Below are 13095 nucleotides of genomic sequence, written 5' to 3' on the forward strand. Positions count from 1 at the left end.
ATGTCCAGTAAAAACACAGCAAGCCATCAGTGACAAATCACAGCAAACACAGTGAAAATGACAGACAGAAGGACTCTCAATTTCCAGCACTCAGGCAGCCAGCCTTGTCTTAGCCAGGGACAGATCACAAAGCCTTCACCAGGCCTCGCTGAGCCGGAGATAAATAGCAGTATCTTTGATATGTTCATGCTTCCAAAATAATTTAAAGGAAAACCTCTCACAGCTTTAGTCTGCTTTTCTCAAATGTACAATTGCTTTACTAAATATGAAATGGTACTGATCCTTTTTGTTTATTTCATTGTTTGTGTATTAACAGTTTTGTTAGCACCTGAAGAAATGAACAGAGTTAAGTACTCATTTAGGAGGGCAGATGCATGGAGGCAAAGAAGGTATCCCCTGACTTCTGCCTAAGATACTGCTATGCAGTGAACTATGAATTCCCTTCTGACAATAGTGTCTTCAGCGTTTTGACAATTCAGCAGTTGCAGAGCTCTCCCCTTCTCCCTCAAAACTGCTCCTCCCAGCAGTGTCACAGCTATTGGGAACAAAACAAATATTACAGGAAAACAAACATTATGGGAAGGCACTGTGATAAGTTTACTTTAAAATGAAGAATAAATCCAAAAGGAAAAAAACAAAAGGTGCCCCAGAGCACATTACACTGCAACACAAACCAAACCAAACCTTTAGCTATGATTTTCTAAGGCAAATTACACTAAGAAAATCAAAAGTATTATCTTAACTGTAACGTAGCGTTCTTCGTAAATAAATTATTGGTCTATAGTAATTTATTCATGTGCAGAGTAACAAAGTAACAAGTGTTGGGAAATATGTATTCCTATTTTTCTATGCTGAAGACATAGCAAGGCTAGGTTAGTATCATTTTTCCTTTAAATTCTTTTTGTTCTGTTCTTAAAAAAGGAGGGAAGAGAAAAAAACCAGTTCTTATAAGTTCATTGTCAATAATTACAATTTACTGATGAGGCATAATTAAATTGGTAAGTGAACCAACTACTTATTGTGGCTCCGGTAGAGTGATGCCGTCACTTCTCTGTGTAGACTGATGAAGTTACTGACATTACAGTATAAGGCAAAACTCCCACCAAAATACTCGCAGGAATGGGTTTATGATGCATACTAACAGTTTCATCCGGATTCTCTTTCTTCTCCCCATTATCCCTGGACTCTTCTTTGAGAGGTAACTTTGCTTTTCTTTTCCGAATGCCTTTGGAATCATCTTCCCCATTGCACTCCACGCTGGGCTTTTCCTCCTTTGGTTCTCTGTTACAAGAGTAACACAATGACACAAAGCCAATATTATTTTACTTCTCATATTCATAAAACAAGTAAAAGGCAAGTAAATCCGAAGGTCAAGCATTTGTAAGTCCCAGGGTATTATACAAAATATATTCTTAGAAATACTACTGAAAACTACATCTGTCAGAAGAATTAATCTGGAAGACACACAATAGCAACTACAAAAGGAAAGCTGTCAGATTAACGCTGAACAAGTTCTGCATGTTTTAAACACTGTGTCTTTTCCCATGTAGCATCAAATCTCACAGAGAAGCAAACTGTGAAATGTTTAGGACTGCAGGGCAGTTTACAGAAAGGAAAGCAAAGGTAATTGTTAGCACTGACAAATCCAATTGGAGAAGGCTGGTATGTGACTACAAATTGCTAAACAAGCAATCAGAACAGAAAACTTAGAAGCAATTAGCTAAAAATGAAGGAGAATACACAAAATCATAGATGTTAAAAACTGCCATAATGCACTAATATGCAATACAGAACGGACATACTAACACAAACCTCATTTTATGATGAGATGAACTGCACTAGCTGAAAAAAAAGGAACTAAGAAACTACAGTATGCTTGTTCCCACTCACTGTCATCTGTAACACAGTTCTTGCACTTAGCTTACCACACCAACCATCTCATTACTGATTAATTCCAATGATTATGAAACAGGGTGGGAGTCCGATACCAATCCATACATCCCATAGACTATCTTACCACTTGCATCTGACAGCAGAACACAGCACACTGAACAAAGAAGACTGCCTTCAACATCAGTGTTAGACAAAACCAAATGTTAACACACTTACATGAAAAACAGTGAAAGAACATTATAAACCAATGGAGACTCACCAAAACATGGCTGCTTAATATCTCCCTTTGCCCCACCATTAACATTTTACCCCACCACTTTTCTCTCATGCTGAATTTATGCCAAATTCTTCGTTTCTATGCTTTATAATAGCACCTACTTGTTTTTCACTTGCTGGGCACATTTCTGGCTGCAAAATTTCCCTTCAGGAACAAATTCTTCTATGGTACCATAGCGGTAACAGTTTTCACAGAAAACAAGTCCATCCGTTTTTGCAGTTTCCTTCAACCTTGTGGGGATCCCTGTCTTCTCTGAAAAGGCTGCACAATGAAAAAAGTAACTTCACTTAAGGTAGAGGTGATACATTTCCAACCACCCTCAGCAGGCCTTGCCAAGCAAACAGAAAAATGAAAGTCACATCACCCTTGTTAGAATGAAGAACTGGGAGTTACGTGTCTCTATGGGGTCCATATTCCTGACAAGCAAGTTGGATTTTGATATTGCAACATGAGAGAGAAGAATCCACCGATTTCATGCTTCTGTCATCAGTGGCACATCGACACTACTTGATGTGGCTAGTCATGGAAGGAGAGAATTTTGTGACAGGCACTGGACTGACTGCCCACAGAGTCATCACTGCAAGGAGTCCATCACCTCATCTCCTGCTGACATGCCTCATTTTTGACCTATATATAGGGTCATTTGGGAAAAAGGTTTGGGGGGGAGTTATCTTTTCATAGGTGACCTTATTTCTGGAAGTAAATCACTGACTACATTCTACAGTCTCTCACAGCAGTAGTTCTTGCTCAACCTGCCTGAGGTCTACCAGAAGTAAAAACATCACTGATTTGTAACAAAGAAATTTTCAAATACTAAGTTACTCACTCATCCTAAGCTACAATTTCCCCACAAGAGGCCTGTAGCCTAGGAGAGGATGCAATTTCTTTCACTCATAGACAAGTATGAAGCACTGTCAAGTTCTCCAGGTTCTAGAGCAGGTCGTTGACTTTGCACTCTCCCAAAAGGCAAATTTCAAGTCACAAACTATTCCTTTTGCTTGAGCACTGTACTGCCTGTGAAAGCGGAGTCAAATGAACTCTTGTGTGCAGACCATCTCCACCAGAAGAATATGTAATTTATATGCTGTATTTACACTCCAGTCTCAGGAGTGGTTCAAAACAACCATTTCTTCTCATGATGGAAAATTTTAGCAATATTTTTATTTGGGGGGAGCATTAAATTAATCAAGGACAGTGTAAGGTAGTAGTAGGATGATTACTTGATATGTTTATGTGTCCATAAGCACACTTTAATTCAGTAGCAACATTTTTTTTTCAGGTTTACCAGACCGTAGTGGGTGAAGTTGTATGCTTTACTGTAGATAACTCTGATCTCTCAGTCTAAGGAGAGAACCTGTTGCGCTACTATGCTATCACACTGTTGCCACCCTCATCACAGATATGAATTTTTAATAACTATCATTGCCTTGGAGACAGACCTACAGAAGAGAGTACCTGTGGTCTGAGGCTTCAGACCTCATAGCTGAAACCCAAACTACTTTCCCACTGGTGTAAATGTTTCATCTATTCACAAAAGTCACATGACAATTAATACTTAATGGTGGGGGACGAGCAAAGGAAAACTTTCATTGACTTTGCTTATCATGCTTATACTGATGATTATTAAACCAAAATTTTGAAGTCTGCTTTTCGAAGGACTTACAGGATGCATATTTTAAAAGAAAATTCATAAAATGTAGTATCAACAAGGAAAAAAACCTAGGCAGTTGTAAGTAATCACAAAACCGGTTGTGATATTCTCTTTCATGCTACTCCATCACTGCTGGAGTCAGTGTATCAAGATTTTCAGAACTTATGACCATATAAACTCAGCTTTTATTGAACAAAAAAAAGGTGTTTCCTTACATCAGTATTTTAAATCCAGGAAACACCTTATTTGGTAGGAAGACACTATAACTCTTAGAATTTTATCATTCAAGATAAACATAAATGGTTACTACACACTCATTTTAATACTGTAAAAAAGCATAGTCAGCAGCAGCAAGGCAACAGTGCAGACATACATTGACATCGGTGGTAGCAGCTGAGCAGCAGCCAGTATCATGTGAAGGTGGTTTACCGTTGTATTGGCTTTGTGTGGCAAGGTTTTTGGTAGCGGGGGGCAGTTACAGGGGTGGCTTCTGTAAGAAGCTGATCAAAGCTTCCCCTGTGTCCAACAGAGCCAATACCAGCCACCTCTAAGATGGACCCACTGCCGGCCAAGGCTGAGCCAATCAGCAATAGTGGTAGCACCTGTGTGATAACATATTTAAGAAGGAAAAAAAGTTGCAGTGGGCACAGAAATGGCAGCTGGAGAGAGGGTGAGAACATGTAAGAGAAACAACTCTGCAGACACCAGGGTCAGTGAAGAAGGAGGGGGAGGAGATGCTCCAGGCGCCGGAGCAGAGATTCCCCTGCAGCCCGTGGAGAACACCACGGTGAGGCAGGCTGTCCCCTTGCAGTCCAGGGAGGTCCACGGCGGAGCAGATATCCACCTGCAGCCCAGGGAGGACTCCATGCCAGAGCAGGTGGGTTCCCGAAGGAGGCTGTGACCCCATGGGAAGCCCACGCTGGAGCATGCTCCTGGCAGGACCTACGGCCCCATGGAGAGAGAAGCCCACGGAGCAGGTTTTCTGGGAGGACTTGTGACCCCATGGGGGACCCACACTGGAGCAGTGTGCTCCTGAAGGACTGCAGCCTGTGGAAGGCATCCACGCTGGAGCAGTTCGTCAAGAACTGCAGCCCATGGGAAGGGCCCACATTGGAGAAGTTCATGGAGGACTGTCTCCCATGGGAGGGACCCCACGCTGGAGCAGGGGAAGATTGTGAGGAGTCCTGCCCCTGAGGAGGATGAAGCGGCAGAAATAACGTGTGATGAACTGACTGTAAACCCCATTCCCCGTCCCCCTGCGGGGGACTATGTAGAGAATCTGGGAGTGGAGTTGTGCCCAGGAAGAAGGGAGGGTTGGAGGGAAGGTGTTTTGAGATGTGGTTTTATTTCTCATTACCCTACTCTGGTTGATTGGTAATAAATTCAGTTAATTTTCCCCAAGCTGAGTCTGTTTTGCCTGTGACAGTAATTGGTGAGTGATCTCTCCTGTCCTTATCTCGACCCACAAGCCCTTTGTTATATTTTCTCTCCCCTGTCCAGCTGAGGAAGGGGAGTGATGGAATGGCTTTGGTGGGCACCTGACGTCACGTCCAGCCAGGGTCAACCCACCACAACAGTGTGCGGTACTTCGGTCACAAATGAACTGCAGGCAGGTAGTAAAGTCTGTGGACAGTCTGTAGAACCAGCTCAACAGAAATAACATCTAAAAAATCTCAATAATTTTCAAGTAAGAAATTTACTATTTTTCAAATTAAATAGAGCGAAAATACTGATTCTAAACTTAGAAAAAATTACTATTAGAAAAAATTGTGTCTGTAATTGAACTTCAGATGTTTAACAGTGGAATTATTTCCTTTTAACTTCAAATGCATTTATTTTCATACTTACACCCCAAGAAACGGGTAACATCATCAGAGATACTCTGTGCATTAAAGCAAGTAAGTTTTGGTTTTTTATTTTGGGGGGCAATCTTTAAGAGAAACTGATATGCTAAACAAAATACAGTCTACCACAGAAAATGTTTACTACCTCTTAACTGACCTTCTTGAGCAGTTGGAACCATCCAGGTTGTGGTAGCAGTTGCCTTTTTAACACTTTCCATCTCAGTTTCATCTGTAATCACTTCCAGGGCCCCAAATTCATTCACTCTAAACTGTAAGACAAAACAAATAGCACGGAGTATAGTAAAAATTTACTAATACTCTCTTATGGCATCATCTTCTATTCACCAAGATAGTTTTTACATGGTGTCCTCACCATATTATCTATTTTCTGTGTGTTTCTGCTTATCCCCAAGGAACTGGAAACAAGCCTTTCTTGTCTCTATCAAGCAAAATGCAAACTTATTTTGTTATCTAAAAATATTAATTTGCATAGATATTGATATAGATGCCTCCACATGCAGATCAATATCTAACCTACACACAAGAATCAAAAGTCATTAAACAGAAATTCATGGAAAAATCTCCTAACCGTATGCTTTTCTTTGCCAGCAAAATAACGCACTCCAATCACTGAGTATTTTTGTTGAGGAAAAGGGAACTGAACATTGAATACAAATGCTTCACAGAGTACAAAATTTTAGCATCCTCCAAAAACACAGTACTTCTCTGCTGTGAAGTGCACATAAACAAACATCTCAAGGCAGTTTATGAGCTGTTTAATTACATCCTGAACGTGATATTACTGTCAGCCAGAAGCAAGGCTCAACAATACCCCACCTGCTGTGCTTACACATGAGCACTGCGAGTTATATCCATCCTGCTGCCAGCAGAAAAGTGTCTTCCAAATGCTATAATGATTACAGCACTACTTCAGCTTCCCAGTCACTACTTGGTTTGCAGGCCCAGCTGGTTACACAAGTTGAACTCAAGGCTGTCCGTGATGCTCTGCTCTGAGCAGCGAAGGGGTGTAACTCTCTGAGCTTTGCCACAGAGGACAGGTCTGGAGTAGTGAGGTGCCCTCACCAACAGAGATCAACAGGAAAAAATTACGCCTGACAGAGTCTTTCAAAGCTCCCCGGCACCCACCTGAGAGAATATTCCTTCAGGGCAGTGCATGAGGCCTATTTCTGTTTCTCTGGTTGGGCAACTTTACCTTGGGAAAATGAGAAGGCAAACAATTGCCTGGCACTACATTGATCTTCTCTGCGCCTCTGGAGGCTGCAGGATGAATCACCCCCACTCACTTTGGACCCTGCTATGGTATAGTACCAAAAATAAGACATCCCGACTGAAAGCAAAGGTCAGCCCCATGACGTACATACCACAACAGCATGCTTTCACTAGTACGGTTCTCCCAGCCTCAGCATTTGCAAAGAGCCACCAAGTCCTAAGGAACACAAGCAGCTCAGAAATAATAAGCTGAGGGGTAGAAGGGGAAGAAGAGGAGAACCTCGCACAGTCGTATGACTTCTGGAGCCAAGATTTTTACTTGAGGTTAGCTATGCTCACAATAGACACGCAGCGTAGACAAACTCTTGATAAATCCATCTGGACTGAAAGTCCAGGAGTTCAGCTTTGAAAGGCAACCAAATGCAGTAACACCCCATGCTCATACTCCAGTTTGTGGACAGACGTTCACGCTGTTCCACCCAAAGAAAAGCAGTGGAGTTACCATTCAGAAGAGGATCCTTGTGTCTTACGGCTGACTTGCGCAGCCAGCCTGATCCCTATTTTGGTTAAGCTCATTTTTGTTATTTGTGCTTTGCTGCCTCTGCAATAGGTGGATGCCAGAGGGAAAACCTCGCTTGCTTCCAGGAGCTCTAACTCTGCAGCAGCTGGCTCAGCGAGCAGGCTGTGAGCACAGACTGCAACTCGGTGCTACAGCCCGCCAACCTGCCGGTCACAGGGAGGTTACTAACCAACTTCTGGAAACACTCTCCTGCACCTTCATACAATATCAGCCGGAACATCTGTACGCCAAAGGTATTTCCGAACAGTCCAATTAATACCTGGGATATTTCTGCATGATCCGACTGATGTTCAGCCCTGACACTATACATATGCTCCTCCTCCACCGCGGCCTCCTGTGGGACACAAGACATCACCCTAGCTAGCGCAGCGGCCTGCCAGCCCTTCTGGCTTCCGAGGGCTGACTGACAGACATCAAGTGATGAAAGACAGGTGACTGCAGGGAAGGCTGCTCCCAGTTACCCTTTCATTGGAGGCTGTTCACGGCAGCGAGAGCCGAACCATTAAGGAAGCAACTCTTCCACAGTCGGGCCACCATGCTAACATGGGCTCTGTCATGGAGAGTAACCACTTGCTACTGCCTCAGCAGGCAGGAGGGTACGACAACGCTACTAGGCCGCTGCCCCATCTGACCTCTGCATCTCCTGGTTTTGCACGCAGCCTCCCCTGTATCAGTGTCAGAGGCCTCCAGCTCCTGTTCAGACACAAACTTGAAGCAGATACGTCTGCTTTCACTCACCGCTTCCCCAGCTACAGCTTCAGCGTTACTGCGCACGCTGAGCTCTCCGTAGCTGACCAGAAAAATGCCTCAGACCCGGGGAGTCATACCCTGGCTTTAGCTGGGGAGGAGAAGCAACAAAAAAATTTGTGACAGAGGTTAATTGCTTAAGAACAGGATAAACAGATGTACAGAGCAGCATGCTGCACGAAGTCATCACAGGATAAGAGCTGCCAGAGCTATGTGCCAACTAGTGTCTACTGTTGGAAGCACGACAAAAAAGGATCTAGATTAATGGTGGTTTTTGTGTCTATGAAAAAAATCAATGTTTTCGTAAGCCTCTTCTACTTAGAAAGGAGGCAACAAAAAAAATTAAAGGTAGAGGTCCTGTCATAATATTTCCTCTACTTTTGGTGATCCAAGCTAAAATATAGTAAGAGCAGTCCTCCCATACACTTTCCCAGGTGTCTTGACAGTCTGGAAGTTCACAGCAGGTGATACAGAGGCAAGGAAACAGTGTCATTGAGCTAACTTCCGAGGACAGATCCACAGCTTTCTGAGAAGTAAAAATTTGTTTTTAAGTCACAACAGTTCTTAAGTAAATAAATAAATTTGCATTGGATGAAGGGATTTTCCTTAAACCTGCCTTCATTAAAGCAAACAGTAAAATTCCCATTGACAGAAACAAAGTCAGGCCATTATCAAGTACTTTTTATATTATCTCACAAAGCAGCCCAATTTTGGTCACTTCAATGTTTAAAAGAGAATAAATTATAGAGCTTGTTGGGTATGAATTTAATCCACTTGACTTTTGTCAAATGCCAGTTTGCAAATTTTAAGCTACCTCTTATGAAGATAGTTCTCTATGCCACCCAATGGAGCCAACGGTCTTAAAACATCAGAAGGCAAAGAAGAAGAGGAGAAAGAAACCTCAACAGCTTTCACGAGTGAACCCACAGAAAGATAAACAGGAATAAATATAACATTTGGATAAAAAATTTCACTTTCAAAGTTTCATGTACAGGTGAGCAACAAGGGCAAAAATACACATTTTCAAGTTACTGCAGTTCTTTTAACACAAATATATCATAAACTGAGTTTGCAGGATGAGTCCAACTGCTAGTGGGTAAATATACAACACACAACTTATTTAGCTGCCTTATTTAGCAGTTTCCACAAGGATCAAAGGGGAATTAAACAGCAGCTTCCATCTAAATATCATTAGATTCCTTCCACTCAGAGTTGAGATACATTTCAATGTTCTCAGGAAACGATGCCCTGATATACCAGACTTCAGCTTATATGGCTGTTAATTTAATCCCCAAGAACATTTTAATATTCATTCAATAAATAAAGAACACATTGAGGGAAATCAAGGCTTAAATAAATAATAATCAAACATTATAAATACTTTCTGAACCATTTCTGTCTGTCCGTCCACATGTTAAGTTCTTCTACAGGGATCAAAATTACTATCAATAAACATTTTTTTAAAAATTAAAATCGCATTAAAATTTACAGAGGACTGGAACAAGTATCATAAGTCACTGAGATGAAACCTTTGTATATTGCAGGCAATAGTATCACACAAAGTATTTCATAAATGTTTCAGCTGCAATGGAGAAGCAGCCAGATTTTCTGCTACCAGTGCCTCTACTTAAAGTCCATTCCTGAATTTCTTTCTCGAAAAACCTTCTTCTAACATTTCATTTACATCTATTCATAGCCAGTTTATACCCATTTGTTCCTAACCCAATATTACCCTATGGATTACATAGCTCTAGTACCCTAGTGCTTACTCTCTGGGTATACATTTGAAGCAAGGAATTATGTACCCCCAAACTTGGTTTTATTAGGCTACGCATAAGCTCCTTCTGTTCTTACGAAAATGCTGCTCCAGGTTCTTGGCCAGCCCATTGTCATTCATTGCCCACAAAGTGCTGGGCTCAACCATGGAAATTGACTTTTCTCAGTGAACATGACTAAGCATAACACTGCAGGTAGACTTCTGCTGTCCCTCCTCCAGTGGCTTTAGGACCTGTCCATTCCTAATGGAACTTTTTTGCCTTATCATGCAGGCTGGAAGGTACTCTGTAGTTTTATGTAGGGAGAATTATATGTTAAAAGGGCTTTCAGTTCTCTTTCTCCGCATTTCATAAAAATACTCTGTGTATTTGCCACTATGTGGGATAAAAATAAATATGCAAACAATGCAAAATGTCTACCATATGGCAGATTAATTCTTAGAAACTCAAGGCTATTGGGAAGAAATACATACAATCTAGTTTCAAATTAAGTCCCTACTGTTGCATGTGTATAATTCAGAGCAACAAAGATCAGACTATCTCTATTTGCCGTTACTTGTGCCCTTTTAAGAGTGTACAAGATCTCATCAGTACCCACAGAGATCTTATCAGAATAAAGGCTGCTATTGTTTTATACGAGGTAAAAATATTATTTGGGAGAACAAGCAGAATTAAAAACGAAGAAAAAGGAAGAACAACTGAAGTGCAAAGGATGAAAAAAGAAGAAAAAATCCCACACATCTTAATGCACAGCTTTAAAATAAATTAGAAAAAACAGCCAACACTACCATCTACTGGGCAAGATAAGGACAGAGAGTTCATCGCAATAAAGACAACTGTTGCATTCTGACAGTAACTTCAGGAACAAAACTTATCTTGACCCCACAACAGTGTGACTGTGGACTATCTCAGAAGAAACCTGCAAAATTTATATTATCCACAACAAAAGTAAACTGAATAAATGCTCTTCATGCCTACGAAGTAACTAAACTTAAAGTAGCAGTTATACAGCAGTCTGTCAAGAGGACCGACACCTGGGACTCCAGTGGTACAAGCCAAAGAACTACACTCAGATCTCTGATTAGGAAACAGTTACCATCATTCTTGATTTTAATCACCATTTAATCACAGTGATTTCAGTGGGACTGCTCAGATAAATCAGAGCCTTTCTGGCATCTTACAGCTCCTCCTCTCTTTAAAGCGAAAGAATTGCCTATAGACATTGTATTGTCCAGCCGCATCCTGCCACATGCCAACATACTTTTTACATATTATTTAAGTTGAATAAGTTAGTAAATGCTGGAACTTGTCCATTCAACCATTCTCCTCTTCTGTGTATGTGTGTGTGTGATACAGTCTTTATGTGCACAATCACATGCTATTTTTTCCACAGAACCCCTACCCCAGGCAGGGGCTGGATAGCATTCAGAAAATGAGGCAGCTGTTGGGTATTTTTATACTCTTTCTTCAAGCAGTAAAGCCAGTCTTATTTACTCTACACAGTTTGAAAGTAGAACGACTGTTTATTTTCTTTTAAAAAAACCCACTGAAATAACAAAGAGCATGTATCTAAAAAAGCTTTAGGCACTCTAGCAATTACTGTTACAAGTAATTCCTGAAAGAAAAGCTCTGTTCTCAGCCACTTAGAAAATAAAAATATCTCTTCCTAGCTCTTCATTCTTCTGACTACTCTGCTCCCAGCTTATTTCAAAGCACTCAGTAAGCACGTGACCCCTGATGCCTGCCTGGTCACAAAATTTTGACTCTTTCAGGGATACAAAAGGTTAGGCAAACATGTCCCTGCACCTGACTATTCCCTTTCTTTAATGATAAGAAGCGATCCTGCCTTCCTGCTCTGTAAGTATGGCAAAAGACAAACAACTTAAGTAGGATCCCAGGCTATTTAGGGCTCCCTAAATCATAATCAGCAGATTAAATTTCACACCATGACCAAGGGGCAGGGCCAGACCCCTTCTCACTGGAATGATGCTGTGAGCAAGAAAGTCAAGCACTTCAAGCCATCTTTGGTTGATTTTAAGATGTTTCAGTAACACTGGAATAGGCTGTTCCTGAAGTAACGAAGAGAGAACAATTTGCATCCAAAACGGAAGGTTTTTTCCTATCTGGGCAGGCACAAGCAGGAAAGGATTACTATCAAATTACAACCTTCAAAAAAAAAAAAAAAAAAAAGGAACATCCTCTCATCGCTTCTGAACTGAAAGCTTAGGTACCATCAGAATACATATACCTTTAGCCAGAGAGACTGACATTTCTCCAGCAAACCACCAGTACCTCAGTCTTGTCTGCAGTAATGTTTATCTACTTTATTCTTAGACACTCCTCAGGCTCTTCCAATCCCCCTCCACCGCCCCAAGTGCTCAAGAATTACCTTAGTACGAGAGGGCTTCTCAATTATTTCTCTCCACTGCAAACTCCGTCTGCCTTATTATCTCCACTTGAGTAGGAAACTGCACCTAAACAGACTTTCTTAAGGTAACACGTAAATCAGTGACAGAGCTGGAAGTCAAGGCCTGCCAAAATGATGCTTATTGATCCAGAAGTTGACCCACAAAGCAACCGTGGCTCCGAATTACTTTGGCCAAAATATTTCTAAATACCAAATGCTAATATCTCATGGGGAACCCAAGCAAGTGACAAATAAAAAATGAATGGCTACCAGCCAAAGTTTTGGTACCAGTGAGTTGTTCAGCACCACACAGGAAGGTTGTGGTAGAAGGAAGCGCAGCGCTAAGCTTTCCTGTGTGGGATCTACCTACATTAATCGCAAAACTTCCTTTTCCCTCCTGAAATCCTCTGCCCAGTTATTTACAAGTCTAACAGCATCTGCAGCAAATGACACAGTAGATTTTGTGGTAAAATAGCATGTGATCACTTAAATGAAGACTCTACCATGACTACACATGAGGAAGCCCAATTAAAGACCCAAAGGCAAACCTAATTCCAGCATTTCTTGCCTTTGGAGTTCTTAATAGTGAAACTTCCTTTTTGGTCTTTCTTTTTTTAAATAAGGTAAAATCATTTTATGACAATGCAAAGTTTTAACCAGAAATCTATGGCGATGAAGCACAGCATGAGCT

At 41.3% G+C, this 13095-nt stretch overlaps 1 protein-coding gene across 8 annotated transcripts in view; it reads right to left on the minus strand.

The window, feature by feature from the left end:
• The window catches only part of L3MBTL3 (L3MBTL histone methyl-lysine binding protein 3), an 86654-nt gene that overhangs the window by 57660 nt on the left and 15899 nt on the right, over window positions 1-13095 (minus strand). For all 8 annotated transcript variants that reach the window (XM_069787374.1, XM_069787373.1, XM_069787379.1 and 5 more), the window contains exons 3-5: window positions 5823-5934; window positions 2272-2431; window positions 1143-1281 (exon numbers count right to left, since the gene is read on the minus strand). In XM_069787374.1, coding sequence (XP_069643475.1) covers window positions 1143-1281; window positions 2272-2431; window positions 5823-5934 — 411 coding nt within the window. The remainder of the gene's footprint in view (window positions 1-1142; window positions 1282-2271; window positions 2432-5822; window positions 5935-13095) is intronic.

This window comes from Haliaeetus albicilla, chromosome 7, assembly GCF_947461875.1.
Source record: "Haliaeetus albicilla chromosome 7, bHalAlb1.1, whole genome shotgun sequence".
NCBI classification, from domain to species: Eukaryota; Metazoa; Chordata; class Aves; order Accipitriformes; family Accipitridae; genus Haliaeetus; species Haliaeetus albicilla.